Source organism: Hermetia illucens, chromosome 6 (genome assembly GCF_905115235.1).
Source record: "Hermetia illucens chromosome 6, iHerIll2.2.curated.20191125, whole genome shotgun sequence".
Classification (NCBI taxonomy): domain Eukaryota; kingdom Metazoa; phylum Arthropoda; class Insecta; order Diptera; family Stratiomyidae; genus Hermetia; species Hermetia illucens.
The window spans coordinates 85,103,569-85,119,483 of NC_051854.1; the positions used below are offsets into that span (position 1 = coordinate 85,103,569).

Here is a 15,915-nt window from a genome sequence, read left to right on the forward strand (position 1 = left end):
TAGAAGGCAATCGATTAACAATTCAATTTGAATATTTAGATCTGGCAAAGCAAATCCAGCGAAATGTTTTATTTACCGCTCAAAACGGTTGCTATCTTCACATGCATCAAGCATTACTAGCATCATCGTAAATCCACTTGAATTTTTCGTGGGATGTGATATCGTAGCCCATAACATGGTACCACTGAACGCATTATTAAATGATTGCTACAACAATAAAATCTTTTATGTTTTTTACAGCTTTTTAAAAACAATAGGGGGTGTTCCCACCCCACTGAAATTGAACTTTTGCTTCCATAATCTCGATTGGGGGCTTAACTATTAAGCTAACTAGAAACCCTATTTAATAGGAGTTATAAATACCAACATACATATATCAAAATTTGATAACGTTGAGATTTGGTACATAATCCTGATAACTACGCCATATAAAAGCTTAAAACAACACATCACACTTCATAGTGTTCGTCCAACCTTAAGTATAATTCCTTCAGGTAGTTGAAAAATCACAGAATGTTGAAAATATTTGTTTTACTCTGTTCGGTTCTAATTACCAACGTATATGGCCATGGAATGATGTTGGAACCCGTAGGACGCCAATCTCGCTGGCGATACGATTCAACCGCTGTTCCCAATTATACAGATAATGAGTTATTCTGTGGTGGTGCATTCGTAAAGAAAATATTGTATCTCCATAAAAACACAGAAAATATTATCTTTGGTGTTATGTTAGGTTCTCTGGCAAACATATGGTGGAAAATGCGGACTTTGTGGAGATAGTTATGGTGCCGCAGCACCGCGCCCACATGAGCTGGGAGGAACCTATGGAGCTGGTGTCATTGTTGGAAAATATTCTCCAGGTCAAAATATTCCGGTCTCTGCGAAATTGACCGCCAACCACAAAGGTTATTTCAAATTTGATCTATGCAATTTGGATGTTTTCGGAAAGGAATCTGAGGAATGTTTCGCTGCAAATCAAATTAAAATATCTAACGGAAGCGACCGTTACGATCTACCATCCTATGACCCTCAGACATTTAACCTTCAAATTCAAGCCCCAAGGGATTTGAAATGTACACACTGCGTTCTTCGCTGGACTTATGTAGCAGGTTGGTTGCAAATCGCTTACAATTTTACCTGGATCTAATCATCTAATCTAAATTCAAATTTTAGCTAACAACTGGGGTACTTGCGAAGATGGCACAAGCGCAGCCGGCTGTGGTCCTCAAGAAACTTTCAAAAATTGCGCGGATATAGCTATTTTGTAGAAATTATACTCAAGGGAATGAATATACACTCAAAATTGAATTAAATATTCTGTTTACAGTATTTTTCAAATATTTATGCATACGAACTTCTTTTCTCTCTCTCTCTTTACAATCTCAAATGAAAAGTTTCGATTAGTATAAAAAGAGAGGACTTGCGATTTCGTCCAGGGCAGAAACAGCTTATAAGACTTTGTCTCTACTATGGGAGGAAAGCGATTGAAGTTGTGCGAATGTAATGAACAAGTTTTTTTGAAGATGGCTGCTTTGTTTTCTACTTTAATTTAAATAAAACTATTAAAAGAAAAGTTTCCGGTTACACTATAGATTTATTGTTGAAGATTCGCAAACACTTGTTTCGGACACAACAGGTGTCCTTCACAGTAGCCAGCATTGAAGAAGGATACACGTTGTGTCCTAAACATATATCTGCGAAATTTTCAACAATAAATTTATAGTATAATCGGGGGATCGGACTCTTGACATGTTTGCAAATTTATATATAGAAACGAACAACCCCTAGTGTATGGACAACAGTAGAAATAAGTCGTTTCCCAATTGGTCCGGTTTGCCATAAAATGATTGGAGGACTCAGGATACCCTCAGGCAGCGAACAAAAAAAAATGGTTAGTATTTTATGAAACAAGGCCTAATTCTGACACCGGCTGCAAAAGGCTATTAACAAATACATACTTAAATTTTGTGTAGATATTGAGGAAGTTCTTAGTCTGTCATCCACGGACTAATTGGGGAATAAAAAATTCTCTCGGGGATTTTAGTTCAGATTCAGATTTTGTGATTTTAGTTCACGAAACACTGTTTTGGACAAGCCACGATTTAAAAAAGAAAAAGACAAATTGGTAAATAAAATATAGCTTTGCTCCGACCGACTTTGGCCTGAATTTACTAAGCGGTTTTTGCTCTGAATGTATTTGATACTGACGCCGTGTTTACGAATGTATATAAGCGGACAAATAGCACCTTAAACCCGCTTCTGTCACGCTGTTCTCATGGAGAGATGAAACAGCGTCTGTTGAGTTACTTCTGCTCTGTATCTGTGGTGACGTTACATTGTTTGGTTCGCACACAATGATGGTAATGCAATGCCGGCTTCAGACACTTGCCACTTGCTATAAACTAGAAATCTTCAACAATTATTTGCCTTGATTTTGCGTATCAACATCGTCATCGAGTACAAGTGTGTTACACTAGCCATAGACGTGTAATCAAGTTGCCAAGCAAGCTATTGGTTGGTACGAGGTTGCACATGTGTGGGCAAGTTGCAGTTGTCGGAATTCGATCGACCAAACACAACTTGTCTACAAACGTGGAATCTCGCTGCAACCGCAACTTGCCGACAAACGTGCAATCACCCTGCAACCAACAACCTACTTGACAACCTCTTTGCACGTATGTGGCTAGCACTAAGTCGATTCAATACATTTGCCGCTCGTCGCAACCCAGCAGGTATCAAAGGCCGAGCTTTTTTAAAAGATTCATTTAGATTAATGGCAATTAATCTTAATAGAGTTTGTGAGCAAATGATGCTTCAAAATTCTTTTATAAGAAGCGCGGAACTACACGCACATATACATTTTTATTCTCTCGGTTCTGTTTTCGCGCATGAGCTTCTTGGAAAATTTTTAATTGATCTAAGCCCGTTACTCAAGGGCAATGAAACGAATAAACATTTTAAGGACAACAGTTCAGTGTTATCAATAAAGATTTGATGGGGTGTAACATAAGTTTCATCATTAAAACAAAGTATTATTTCTAACTCCGCGTAGTATAAATATTTTTGATGCATTCGTTTCCTGCCGGGACACTCTAAAACGTGTGAGGTGTGCTGCAACTCGCTTGCAACTGCAATGCACAATGAACCACAGTATATCTAAGAGGCAATATCCACACTAAAATGCCCTGACTTGCAAAGGTATTGCGGAAACTTATCCGTACACATGATCGGCGCCAAAGAAGGACAAACCATAACCTTCGTCAAATCGTATTGATAAGAGAGAGATGAAAAGAATATGTCAGCCAAGCAAGTGCTACGTACTAATAGGGCAAATGCATACTAAAATGCCTTTATATAAGAAATACACAAAACTTTTCATACCCGAAGCATTCACCTTCCGGTTTCCCGACTTGTTTATTGCTGCATTTAGTTTTTGATATTTTAAAGGATCTTTGCAAACACAATAACATGTCGAATATTTTTTTGGGCCGTTGTATTTGTATACATCACCAAATACTTTTAGCCAATAAAAAAGAAAATATCTTCACTTAAAATTTCGGCTAACTAACTTCTAATTCGTGTCCAGATTAGTTTAGTAAAGGTCTACCAAACCCTGTATCTTTATTACTTGAATATGTCATGATCTTCAATATCTCAAATAAAAATAAGCTTCAGTCACAACAGTTTTTTATTTCAATATGTCCTAACAAAGATGATGTTGACACTTAAATTAAATTCGAAGTTGAACATCTGGACGGGAGACTACTTGAAAATTTGCCGCGAGTTCTGGTTGGTCAACCGTGGCTTGCAAGAATTCAGTAGGATTGTTGTTCTTTTTATTAGTTCATCGGTTACTTTGTCACGGCGCCGGAATGTGTCCTCTCTCACAGTGTCAACCCATATTGCTTTGCCTCCTTTCTTCTTCGGCGGCAAATTAGTTTCAACTTGCACTGGCACCCAGTTTTCACCCGATTTCCTGCGCTTACTTTCATTTTTCATCGTTGGCTTAGATTAGTACGTGATGAACCTTTCTTCTTTTATGTGAATATATTCCTCTTTGTTTTTGATGATAGAATGTATAAATTTTGCCGACGCTAAACTCCACTGAGCCAAGGTTATATATAGCTCGCTGTCAGCAGCACGTTGTCGATGCAAACGAATAACAAGCACTCTCACAAACCATTGAGCGAATATCTGCTTAGACCGAAACGTCAAGTCACAGTTAGATACTAGACAGTTACCTCACTCCCCCTTGCCCCTCAAGGGGGGAAATCAGTGCGAGTACACACGATTTCAAATTGTTTTGCCCTTGAGCATGAGCGAGATGTACCGAAAACCCGATCAGCTGTATTTGACATACCGCCCGGACTTGCCAATGTATTGGTGAGATTGGCAAGTTTTTGCTTATGTATAAGTGAATACGTGAAACAACTTTTTGCTAAATGGGTGAGCACGCCGTAGTACCAGAATAGCAAAAGCTCACCGATCTCTCTCTTACCAATACGATTTGACGAAGATTATGCCTTTTCCTTGTTTAGCGTCTCTGATGTGTACAGATAAGCTTCTGGAGCACATTTGCAAGTGGGGTCATTTAAGTAAGGGTACTGCATATAGTAGATCTACTGTGGTCTGGGCAGCATGTCAAACACAGCTGATCCGGTTTTGGTTATATCTCGCTCATGCTCAAGGGCAGAGCAATTTGAAATCGTGCGTATTCGCACTAATTTCCCTTCTTGAGGGGCAAGGGGGAATGTAGTAGCTGTCTAGTATCTACCTGTGAAATGAACATTCCACGCCAGCGAAGTTCGTTCCAAGTCAGCAAGATTCGCTCACAAGCCGCATTGAACACACACCTTCGCCTCGCGCACATACCCTTCGATTTGTGTCTAAAAGCCGACCCTCCATCGGATCGGTAGCAAGCGCCAGCGAAGCAACAATACCAAACCAAACACCCTATCCACATGCGTTCACGATGGTTTTTTGTGGTTTGGCAAGTGTGTGGATGCGCCAGATCGCCTACAATCGCTAGTAACCAAGCCAAACCTATTTTTTAAGGCTTGGCAAACATGTGGATTGGTTGTAAGATTGACGGTTTGTATGCAAATGTTTATCCTATTGGACTTATATATATACATTATATCTCCTCTAAACGATATTCTTACCACCTTTTAATTGTACATTTAATGCATTTGTGAATCTGAGTTGCGCTCATTTGCGAAGTAATTTCATAAAACATTTCACCATCGGCTTCGAGTATTGATCTGAGATATTTAAATCGCTCAGTTCTCGATAGGTAACTGTCGCTGACAGTGAAAGTGTCTGTTTCATTCGAGTCTGTCGTTAAAAATTCTATTTTGATCAGGTTTTGCCGCGGGCCGTGCTGCCTGTGGTGATTTTTTTCACTTTTAGATGAATTATTCGAGATCAGTTTTGGTGTGAGACCCTATAAAAAAATCATTTGGATAGAGCAATGTATAGGACATTTCGACGTTGGATGTTTTGTGTGATAGCGCTCATGATAAGAAAGAAAAGAAGTAAGTAGAGCGCTTCCGCCCAGACCGGATACACGAATCGGTTGGGATTTACTTCGAATTTTATGCCCACATTTCGAACTTTACTTTCCGTGATAGATTAATTTAAAGCAGTGCACGGGTTCCGCTAGCATTAAATGTCGCAATGCATATGAAATGAGCCAAGAATTTTGGGCGCCAGTTCGTTCCTTTCTAGAGAGCAGCTCCAATGTCGTCATTTCCTGTTGCTTTCCTCCATGCCTCCAAGACAAGAGTTGGGTTCTACTCATTGGTTTACATAGAAGAAAACTTACTCAGTTCCAAGATTTTCAACAAATCAATCGTAAAAAAATTAAAATACGTTTTTCTAATCTTAGGATATACCCATCCGATTTTAATAAACTTCAGTGCGTTGTATTTACTATTCTAATAAATATTAGTATGTTTTATTTACTAACTAGAAGCCATAGGATGAGATGCTTTTTGTGGAGAAAACTTTGGCGTCCTTTATAAAATAGCTAAATAATCAGAATTAAAAAAATATTTTTTTACTCTAAAAGGATAGATTGATTGGTAAGAAAATTGTGTGGTCACATTTAACAACGAAAACAAAAGATCATAAAAATTCTTTTTTTTTACCTTCTAATATAGACTAGTACTTTATAGTGTGAATTTTAAGACTGCAAAAACTTTCGTTGCGCTATATCTGGAAGCAAGCCAACAAAGTCACCTTGTGAACGGGACAAAGGCTGAAGAAGAAAAAAAAAAAAATCATTTTCTGGTCTGAATAATTGAAGAAGCATTCGGCTGCAAAAATTGTATAACTATTTGCGAGAAAAGAGACCTTTTTATCAGCATTAAAAATACCAGTGGGCTTGAAATCTTGTATGGACAATGGAAAATTATTTTTCTTCTTATATAGTAGTTTTCACATTTTCATGTTTTTTTCCATCTATAAGGGGAACGAAATGAAAATGGTTTATTTTCAGTCATTGTGAAAATTTAGGCGCTTGGTTCATTGGACCAGAAATTTGGAGATTTTTTGATTTCATTTACTGATACCATTTAGAAGCAACTTTGTCGATGAGCTCATGCAAGCCTCCCCCAAAACGACTCCGGTTAACGTTCCCATGTTTAATAGCTACTATTTTTCCCTCGTTTGGGATGATTCTATTGAGAGTTGAATTTTCATGTCCAAAATCCTCACACAATTCTTTCGGGTAAACACCAGGAGTTGCAATCATTCGGGACTCACTGTATAGACTTTATTAGCAGCTTTCAGGATTCATTGAGGATTTGAATGGATAATTTTGAAGACCCAAAAAAAAGTAATTGGGAATTATAATTTTGAGTGTTTTTCTTTTCAACAAAAAAGTTGTACTTTATTTTGGGTAAAATATATTTTTCAGGGTATTTCAGGTTTAAAATTCACTCCGCCACGTTCTGGAAACTCACCACATTCCCCCGATCACAATCAAAGGAACAGGCTCCCTTAGGAAGTCCATTGGTTTCTAGAGGCATAGGGGAAAATGAAACATTAACTAATAAGCGAAAATATGGATGAAGCCAGTTTACTCACTTAAAGTCAATGATCAGAAAAGGTAACTTTTGAATAAATCATCCGAGTATTCATATATAAGATTTATTTCGTTTACAAAGACTTGTGAAAATACAGCTGATAACTTGTACAGCAGACTACTTATCCTTTGGGAACAACGGTGCGTTACAAATTCTGGCTACTCCCAGACCAATCGAAACTATCGAAAATATGCTTTATTAGTTCATCTTAAAAGAATACAGTTCCAAAATTACGTACCTGCCGAGAGGGAGACCACAGTTATTTTACTAAATGTACCACTCTGCCGCTGGGACTGACGATAGAGATATGCTCCAATGAAGAACAGCCCAAACCCCGAAACTAGTCGGCACCCTAGGCAGTCCTCCTCTTTCATCGCTTTCGAATTTCCAATAGTGGAATTGGCCATCCTCACAAAGCAGAAAACATCTCGACATAACTCAGTTTCGAGGTTAGGATCTGTCAATTGTCCAATCATTTGTTTACTCCCACACCGTAAAAAATTGACCGCTCTTCGAGAAAAGAAAGTAAAAAGCCAACTGTGCCAATATTAAATCTTTATTACCATCGAGGTAGCTTTGGAGACCGCCATCGACAATTTTTTATAAAAATAAGTTACGATAAAGGAAAGAAAAGAGAATTCACATTGAAAGTTTCTAGAAACCGACTTTTCCGAGCTTCGTGTCAGTCCTGGGATCGGCAGTCAGATCTTGGACAGCGACGATTGTCTCGTTGATTTTCGTCTGCAGCTCACGCAACGTATGGATTTGTAAGAGTCGTAATATGCGGGCCGCTTTGTCCAGCGCTTTCTCATCGGTAATCACATCATTCCCCTTCTCGAATGGGAATGGCTTTCCCTCTATCGCCGGACTCTTAGTTGCCTGAGCACTTAATCGTTCGTGGACCACCCGTGCTACAGCTTCAAGTAGCACAAGATGATCGGGGTGGTTGGTGATACCTAGCTTCGACGCTAGAGTTCGTACCCCGGCGATGAAGTCCTTGTGATTAACTGGAAAATATGCGAAATTATTTAGATCTTCCTCTGTGTTGATGAAAATGACTCACAATCTAATTTATCGAAGGAATTCTGCGCTTTTATTGTCGGCTCCTGTGACTTGCTATTCTTCGCGAGGATTTCTTTCGAGTTCAAATCCTTATATTTATCGGGATCGTCTAAATATTCCAATCGTACTGCGTAACTGAGTAACCATGATAGCTCCTCCACGGGAGTCGTCAATTTTGGCATGCCAACATCCTGTTTATAGGCCGTATATGCTTTTTCCCACTTATCCGCTGAGTCGACTTGACGGAGACCTTCCCTATCTTCAATCCTGTATTCACGAATTTTCTGGTCCTCCAGCCATAGAACTGTACTAGCGAAAACTTTCCTGTCTGTAAGTAGGAAAAATCCAACAGTCAAAACCGAGCCGGCGCTGATGCACGTAACCTTACCATTGCAGTCGAGATTATCAGGTGTAGGATGCTTGAGAGCAATCAACTTGTTTTTCATCATATTGCTAAATTGGTAGTGACAAACACGAATAACACAATTTGGGAAATGCCGACTTCAACAGTGACGCTGATGACAATCGCAGCTTCTTCTTTCTAAAGAACAAGGAATTCGTAGATATTATTTACCCTTGGAAAGTCCTACTACACTATTAATTATATGAACGGTATTTTTTGTTTATATTATTTTTACGATATTTTTCCTAGGCTCACACCTGCACGTGGTGTTATGTCAAACAGTGAAAATCAGTCAATGGAGGTGCAAACAAGTTTAGAGGATCGAGCGTTTGTTTTGAGTTTTTACGTATTAAATAATGGTAGTAGCGGGAATGTATACAACAAAATCTAGAAAAGGTATGTGGTTGAATGATTAACTTTCTAACAGAGAGTCTAGGCATTTGACTAACTGCTGTCGAAGAAAAGTATATCGTCAAATATGGTGCAAAGAATCACCAGAAAATGTGATTTACTTTTGGTGCAATTTAATGATTTTTTCAAATATTAATTGGTTCTTCTTGATGTCGAATCGATCATATTGTTTTCTGATAGTGCAGATCTTTTTCCAATTATTGTAGTTCGTTTTTAATTCTAACTTTAAAGTTGAATTCGGTGCAAACGCAACGCCTTCACGATGAACACTAATTGCTATCATCCATACAGTCCGACAATTGTTTTGAATTTGAAAATGATTGGGATTATTGGATGGTTACAACGTGCAACTATTATTAACTAATTTAATGAGACTATCATTATTATCTTGCGTTAGCTTTCATCGCTTGACCATATCCATAATTCGAGAATTCCTGTGCTCACGGTCATTCGGCTATCGTAAATGCCCATTGCCAGACTAGCGTACTAAACTTTGCATTTTCAAATAGTTCGACCACATTTTTTAATGATCCACTGCACTTAGATATAGAAACATTTATTTTTTTTGTAGGTATGCGGATTACATTGTCTCCTATAGGGAACTGTTATCCTGTGTACCTGTGTACCGCTGCGATCTTGAATGAAGTGCTCAAACACACTTTATGGCCCTGAAACAATTGAATTGTTACGCTAACGATTATTACTGACACAATTTTGGCAGATGCCGAATTTTACCTAATACTAGCACTAAGTGCCAAGCATTTAGGCTCGGACGATCCTACCTACTTAAATTAGAAAGGGGCGATGGTGACCGGTATTAGGTCAATGGGAGAACCCGTCGAGAACTCTCCGCAACGTCGAACACGTGTGTAGACTGGTATATTTCTGCATGGTTTGAACCAGGACATCAAGGGAAGCCGTGAGGGATTTAGGTACAATACCTGTTGCTGATAATATTATGGGAACTACAACCACCTGCTCGAGACGCCAAATTTCTTTGATTTCCCGAGCCAGTGGCTCATAGTTCACCTTCTCCTCCACGTAAGTAACAGTACGTCAGGGTTGTTGTGTGGAATATGGCGATCAGTCAGAACTTGCCGGTCCCAATACATGTTGTAAGCAGAACTATCAAGTACTGCTTGCGGCTCATATCGATAAACCGGACATGTTCCCGTGATCAGCCCATGTTTGTATGCAAGGTTTTGATGGATCACCTTACATACAGCATTAGGCCTGGTGATGTATTGCACCGGTGTCATAACAGTACAGCGAGAAAAGAGATGATCCAACGTCTCTAACGCCGAACCATACATTCTGCACTGGTCGTTCTCCATCCGTTCTTTCATGATGAGCTTTCTATAAGCTCGAGTGGCGACCACGCCGGGGCACACATGAATCCCTCCATCTCAGCAAAAAGCTTCCCAGCACACAGCCAAATGCAAATGGACAAATAGCTGTCGAAGACAATTCACGTGTTTACCGTGCATTACTTTTGACTTCCGTTCATCGATCCGCTCTTGGTTCGACTTCACCCCACTCAGAGGATTGAAAGATCAATCCTTTAAGTTAAGTGGAGTCAGTTCACAGTCTGCCTTAAAGGCAGCCGCGTGAAAGGAACTCCCCTGCTCCTTGCTGTAAAAATAAGCGCGTAGCGAGTCGACTTGGCGATGATATTGTGCGGCCACGTTAAGCACGCCTCTACCTCCAATGTCATGGGGCAGGTTCATCCACTCTACGGCAGAGTTTGAATGATACATTCGGAATTTCGACATAGTAGTCCGTATTCGCCGCTGGACGTTTTCCAGATCGGTTTTCGTCCACGGCAATATTCCGAATGCATAAGCCAGTGAAGGGAAGCGAATACATTCAATGCGCTTATTTTATTCTTCCCCGAGAGTTGCAGAATTCAGACAGCAGCGCACCTTTCAGATCCCCAACTGGAGCATGGGTTCCTTGTAGAATTCCTACGTATTTGTAAAAGTCTGTCTGAAAGCGGGTTCAGTGCCATGCAAAATTAAAGGGACTCAACGAATCCCCCTGGAAGATGCCCTCCGCAATATGGATGGTGTCTGAGGTATTGGCACTCTCAGATGAACATACTGATAAGGTGGTATGCCACCCTTCTATGAATATCACCTAAAACTAATTATGGATCAATGCGATATAGACATAAGATATCGATTAGCCAGGTATACGGGACACTGTCAAATGCCTTGGCATAATCGATATAGCATCCAAAAAGTTTTCTTTTGCCTTCAATTGCTTGTCCTACAACTACCGACTCGATAATGAGTTGCTCTTTACAACACTTTGACCCAACTCGGCAGGCCTTCTGCTCCTCGGACAGAATGTTGTCGGTCTCGAGGTGTGCATTAACCCTTCCACTAATAATGGACGTTATGAATTTGTAGAGGGTTTGTAAGCAAGCAATCGGTCTTGTGTCTGTGGGGTCCTGCACCGTGTCTATTTTAGAGGAAAGGTAGATAATTCTCGCAGTGAAGAAGGGTGGAAATTCCTCCGGCCGACTAATGACCTTATTTATGCTACGTACCAACCGACTGTGAATACTACTAAATTTCTTATACCAGAAATTCTGCACCCGATCCAGGGCCCCTCCAATTCTCCGAGCTGTTTATGGCTCGTTGAACCCCCTCCTCGGTAACATCTGCAAAATTCATGCGGGTGCCTTCCACTCAGTATGCTGGGCGGGTAACCCCCAGAGTCCATCCCAATATTCTTTCGCTTTCGTTACCGAAAACGGTACGGTCTAGACGTTCTGTTGGGATTCGTTGAGAGATCTGTAAAAGCTCCGATAGTTCTTCGCGTATGTTGCATTCTGGACACGTCTGGAGTGACTTTCGCCATACCGTCCTAACCGACTGCATACCACAGAAAGTTTCTGCTTTAATGTGTCCAGAATTTCAAGTACGGGTGTCTCATTGGGGATGGCATAGTTTCTGTAAACCCTCAGCACTTTATTTCTCATCCGTCTGCAGGCATTGCCAGTGCTGATCTGAATCAGTCTAGCAACGTCCGGCCTTAGTGAGTCGATGAACGTAGGGAGCTAAGAGCTCTGGTTAGAAAAACAAAATCTTCCGTGAATTAAAATAATCCCGGCACTGCAAATTGCAGTTCGGAAAACCTTGCATGTGATAATAAGATGCTCGATGGTCTTGAGCAGAACGTTAATGGTAAGCTTGTCATCCACGACGATGAGCAGCTTAAGAAATGGAAGAGTACTTAATTAATTCTCCATCATATGTCAATGTAGTCAAGCTCAGCAAATCTGTCAGCATTAATAATCTCTTCTGCCGAGTAGCTACTTTCGCTTGGAAATTCCGGGAATATGAGATTTTCCCAGGAAGTGGAAGGAAAGGAGATCGCCTATCTCCAGAAGAAGGGCGCCCGTCTTGAATGCAACAATTGAAGAAGAATTTGCGTGTTCTATGTTGTCGCAAAAATAATAGCTAAAACAGTTTTGTAAAGAATCAGAAAACACTTTGAAATCCTAATCAACTGGGAGTAGGCTGATTTCTGTTCTGAATAGGCCACATTAACATCTTTGAGGTTATTGAGGAGCAATTTAGATCTCCAGTTCGACTTATAAAATGTGAAACATGCTGCATCAAGATAAAATATTGGAAGAATTGTATCATTAATTTGCCTCTGTACTTTTGATTCGCTGCGCTACATTCCTGCGGTATTTTTTTTCGATTGAATCAATGCCTCATTGCTGTGATTTCGACCTTTGAATGTTGCCTTCAGATCATCCTTAGGTTGGACGCTCCTCTGTTTGGTTGTAAAGAAACAGGAAGAACAGCGGCGGTTGACAGTATTGGCCGAATAGATTGACTACTGAAATCTGACTGGGGAATGACTGTAGCTGACTTTTTTTAAAAAGATAAGATTTATTATAACAGCAGACGAAACTTAATGGAACACGACAATTTGGAAATCAGATGAAAAAACCCAAATATGCTTAAAATGCAAGTGTAGCAAATACGAATAAAAAAAATGTAACAAAAGCGAAAACAATCTTCAGATCAAGGAAATTTCTGCCAGAAAGTCAAATTCGCCTCCAATGTTCGAAACAATTTAGCACTATATTATTCGTTGCAAACTTCCCTTTCAACACCTGTTTACTATCTCGAACGAAGCTTAATAGAAAACCCCAACTTAACCCTCATTATGCCAAGGTCCGAACAGAACTGACACTTATTCCCTGGTTTCTCGTTTCTCCTATAAATTTATGGATATCCATGCCTCTATCATTCTTTGTAATTCTTCCGTTGGCGATATTTCCGGGTATGTTTCGTTAATATGGTTGCCTTGCGATGACCATGCTACATATTGAATTGGTTTAAAGGCTTTCTAAACTTGAAAAGTTTGTTCACTCCTTATGGAGTATAGAACATGCACCCAATCTATTCGATGTTATTCTCTTTTTTTTCATATTTTATTTTGAGACTGTTTCAGTTTCATAGTCATCACTTAATGCTATGCAAGCAATAAGCTTGAGCAGCGGAGACAAACACAACACATCCACGACAGCCGGGATACGAATACGGAGCAACTAGATTGAGAGGCTAACGCTCTACTCCCTCAACCATCGCGTTGTCAAAGTCTAATGATTATTTCCTTTTCTTTAATCTGCCATCTTTATAAAAATAAGGAGCTTTGATATATGCGTTTTCTTCAAATTTTATTACACTATCATTATAGACAAATCTGGCACTCTTAACGTTTTGAGGGCCAGTCGCATTTTCTTCAAATTGCTGATTGGCTATCATATCATTGCGCCGCCTCTTATGAAAAACATATTTCGCTTAACTTAACCGGAATGCATTTGTTGTGCGAATCGCAAACCTTGCCTTCCGTCCACAAATATAATACAAGGCGGCCACCATCTTCAGCTTTATTACTTGGACTCGTCTTATCCAAGTTTTAATGACAACGCCTATTCTGTACTGTGAATCTGTACATTATTATGCACTAAACAATCGGATTCCTTTTGTTTATTGCATCAGATTCAAGAGATCATTGGGACTTTTTCTATTTATCTGACTTTACTTGAGACTTATCTGATTATTAACGAAGATTTTATCGTAAAGATCAATATGTTTAAAATTTTTATTGTTTTACTTCCAGCCTCTTCTGACGAGGAACTATCTACCTCAGACGATGAACTGCAGTCTGATCAAATTGCTGATGCTTCTCAAGGGAACCCAGGCTGGGCAGATTCCATAGCACATGTTCTCAGTACAAATAAACCGAAAACTAAAAAAACATTAGTTCTTTCCAAAGCGAAGAAAATAACAAAAATCAAAACAGAGAAACGTCCATATGATTTCGAAATTGATGGTGAAATCAAAGAAGAAAAACCAGACCCCGAAGCAGTTAATGAAAATATAGAATCAAAAAAAAGAAAAAATCAAGCACTATCTCTTCGGGTCAAGCCTACAATAGCTGATAGAGAAAGAGAGCGGGCATTGAAGAAAATTGCCACAAAAGGTGTGGTACAACTTTTCAATGCAGTTCGCACACAACAGAAGGATATTGAAGACAAGTTGAAAGAGGAAAAGCTGGACCATAGGAAAGACGCCGTTCTAAATAATATAAACAGACGGAAATTCTTGGATGTTCTAATGAGTGGCGAGCGAGCTAAGTCGGAGCTTGTAGACAATGCGGTTAAGAAGGAAGAAATCAAAAGCGAGGATGAAGATATGGATCAAACGCATGAATCACAATGGAGTGCATTAAGGTTTGTTGAAGATTTTTTTTTCTAAGATGAAAGTGGTTGATTGCAGTGTTGATTGAAATTGGATTTATTTACAGAGATGACTTTATGACCGATAAAAAATTCAGGAATTGGGATCAGGAGGATAGCGATTCAGATAACGGAAATATGGAAGATAGTAGTTCTAGTGATAATGAATAAATAGTTTTTATTTGAAAATGATTAGTTTTTTACTTAGAGTATCAAGTGAGCCTTCTTCGAGCCATGAATCACCTTTCAAAACTGATCGATTTTTGGTACTGACTATAAACATTTATACATTTTTTGACTATCAAAATTAATTTGGAGACTAAAATTTCGAATTTCTCACAGGATAATTGTCGTCTTCGGTTGTACATTAGCAATCCCATATTATTTCCATCATTCTTTAGCCTTTGTTCCGCCCAGTAGCGAACTCACCTCGTCTGGATTGGATGGCGCCGTTTTTCTTGGTCTGAAGTTTGGTGTATGAGCCGAGATACCATAGCTGCCGCCTCTTTCGCCATTTCTATGGTATTGTGTAAAACAATACTGTCTGTCTGTCATACGCACTTTTCTCTAAAACAGCTAAACCGATCCGAATGAAATTTGGTGGACAGATGGGAACTATGAAATCCCGCGCATACAGGGAGTGGTATAAATTTAGGTGGAGTTGAAAGGGGGGATTCAAACATTTTTTTCACCGGTATAGTCGTGCGAATGTACTGCATCCTAAGCCATACAAATAAGATGCTGACGTTATAATTAACGAGAATAATTGACATTCCAATGAAATATTAAAATTTCATTTATTAAGAATCCACTTCTTCCCAGCCCTTTTTTATATCTGTTGTAGGTTAAATTCTTCGCATTTGCTAATAATGTTAAACTCAGAATGCTAAATGTATGAGGTTGACTATTATCAATACAGGGCATTCCATCAAATGATTTATTTAAATCCCTTTCTAAAAACTAGAGGGCAATGGAATTTTTAACTATGTGACACGGAGCTGCCATGCACTCGTCGCTCCTCACATCTTCTTTTTCTTCAGCCTTCGGCCCATTCATAAGCGGGGTCGGCTCGTCATGATTGGTTTCGCCATTTTATCAAACGCCTGATTTGGATCTAATCGCGAGGCTTTTAAATCCCCATCCAGCGTATTAAGTCACAGTTGTTTCGGCCGGTGTCTTGGTCG

The 15,915-nt window shown here is 39.4% G+C and overlaps 4 protein-coding genes across 4 annotated transcripts; 2 read left to right on the top strand and 2 right to left on the bottom strand.

Moving 5' to 3' along the window:
• The first annotated feature begins 441 nt into the window (after nucleotides 1-441).
• Nucleotides 442-1,329, top strand: LOC119658880. Its single transcript, XM_038066651.1, has 3 exons — nucleotides 442-672; nucleotides 734-1,109; nucleotides 1,174-1,329. The coding sequence occupies exons 1-3, from the start codon at nucleotides 514-516 to the stop codon at nucleotides 1,266-1,268; spliced, it is 630 nt and encodes a 209-aa protein (XP_037922579.1). The 5' UTR covers nucleotides 442-513; the 3' UTR covers nucleotides 1,269-1,329.
• Nucleotides 1,330-7,136: 5,807 nt separating this feature from the next.
• Nucleotides 7,137-7,603, bottom strand: LOC119659631. Its single transcript, XM_038067829.1, has 2 exons — nucleotides 7,327-7,603; nucleotides 7,137-7,267 (listed from the first exon to the last, which is right to left on the bottom strand). The coding sequence occupies exons 1-2, from the start codon at nucleotides 7,562-7,564 to the stop codon at nucleotides 7,206-7,208; spliced, it is 300 nt and encodes a 99-aa protein (XP_037923757.1). The 5' UTR covers nucleotides 7,565-7,603; the 3' UTR covers nucleotides 7,137-7,205.
• A 23-nt stretch (nucleotides 7,604-7,626) lies between these two features.
• LOC119659630 (RNA transcription, translation and transport factor protein) lies at nucleotides 7,627-8,702 on the bottom strand. The gene is made up of 3 exons (XM_038067828.1): nucleotides 8,539-8,702; nucleotides 8,152-8,478; nucleotides 7,627-8,095 (listed from the first exon to the last, which is right to left on the bottom strand). Exons 1-3 carry the CDS (start codon nucleotides 8,597-8,599, stop codon nucleotides 7,743-7,745), a joined length of 741 nt encoding a protein of 246 aa, XP_037923756.1. The 5' UTR covers nucleotides 8,600-8,702; the 3' UTR covers nucleotides 7,627-7,742.
• A 90-nt stretch (nucleotides 8,703-8,792) lies between these two features.
• On the top strand, nucleotides 8,793-14,916 carry LOC119659629 (RRP15-like protein). The gene is made up of 3 exons (XM_038067827.1): nucleotides 8,793-8,949; nucleotides 14,113-14,725; nucleotides 14,800-14,916. Exons 1-3 carry the CDS (start codon nucleotides 8,910-8,912, stop codon nucleotides 14,900-14,902), a joined length of 756 nt encoding a protein of 251 aa, XP_037923755.1. The 5' UTR covers nucleotides 8,793-8,909; the 3' UTR covers nucleotides 14,903-14,916.
• Nucleotides 14,917-15,915: the final 999 nt, after the last annotated feature.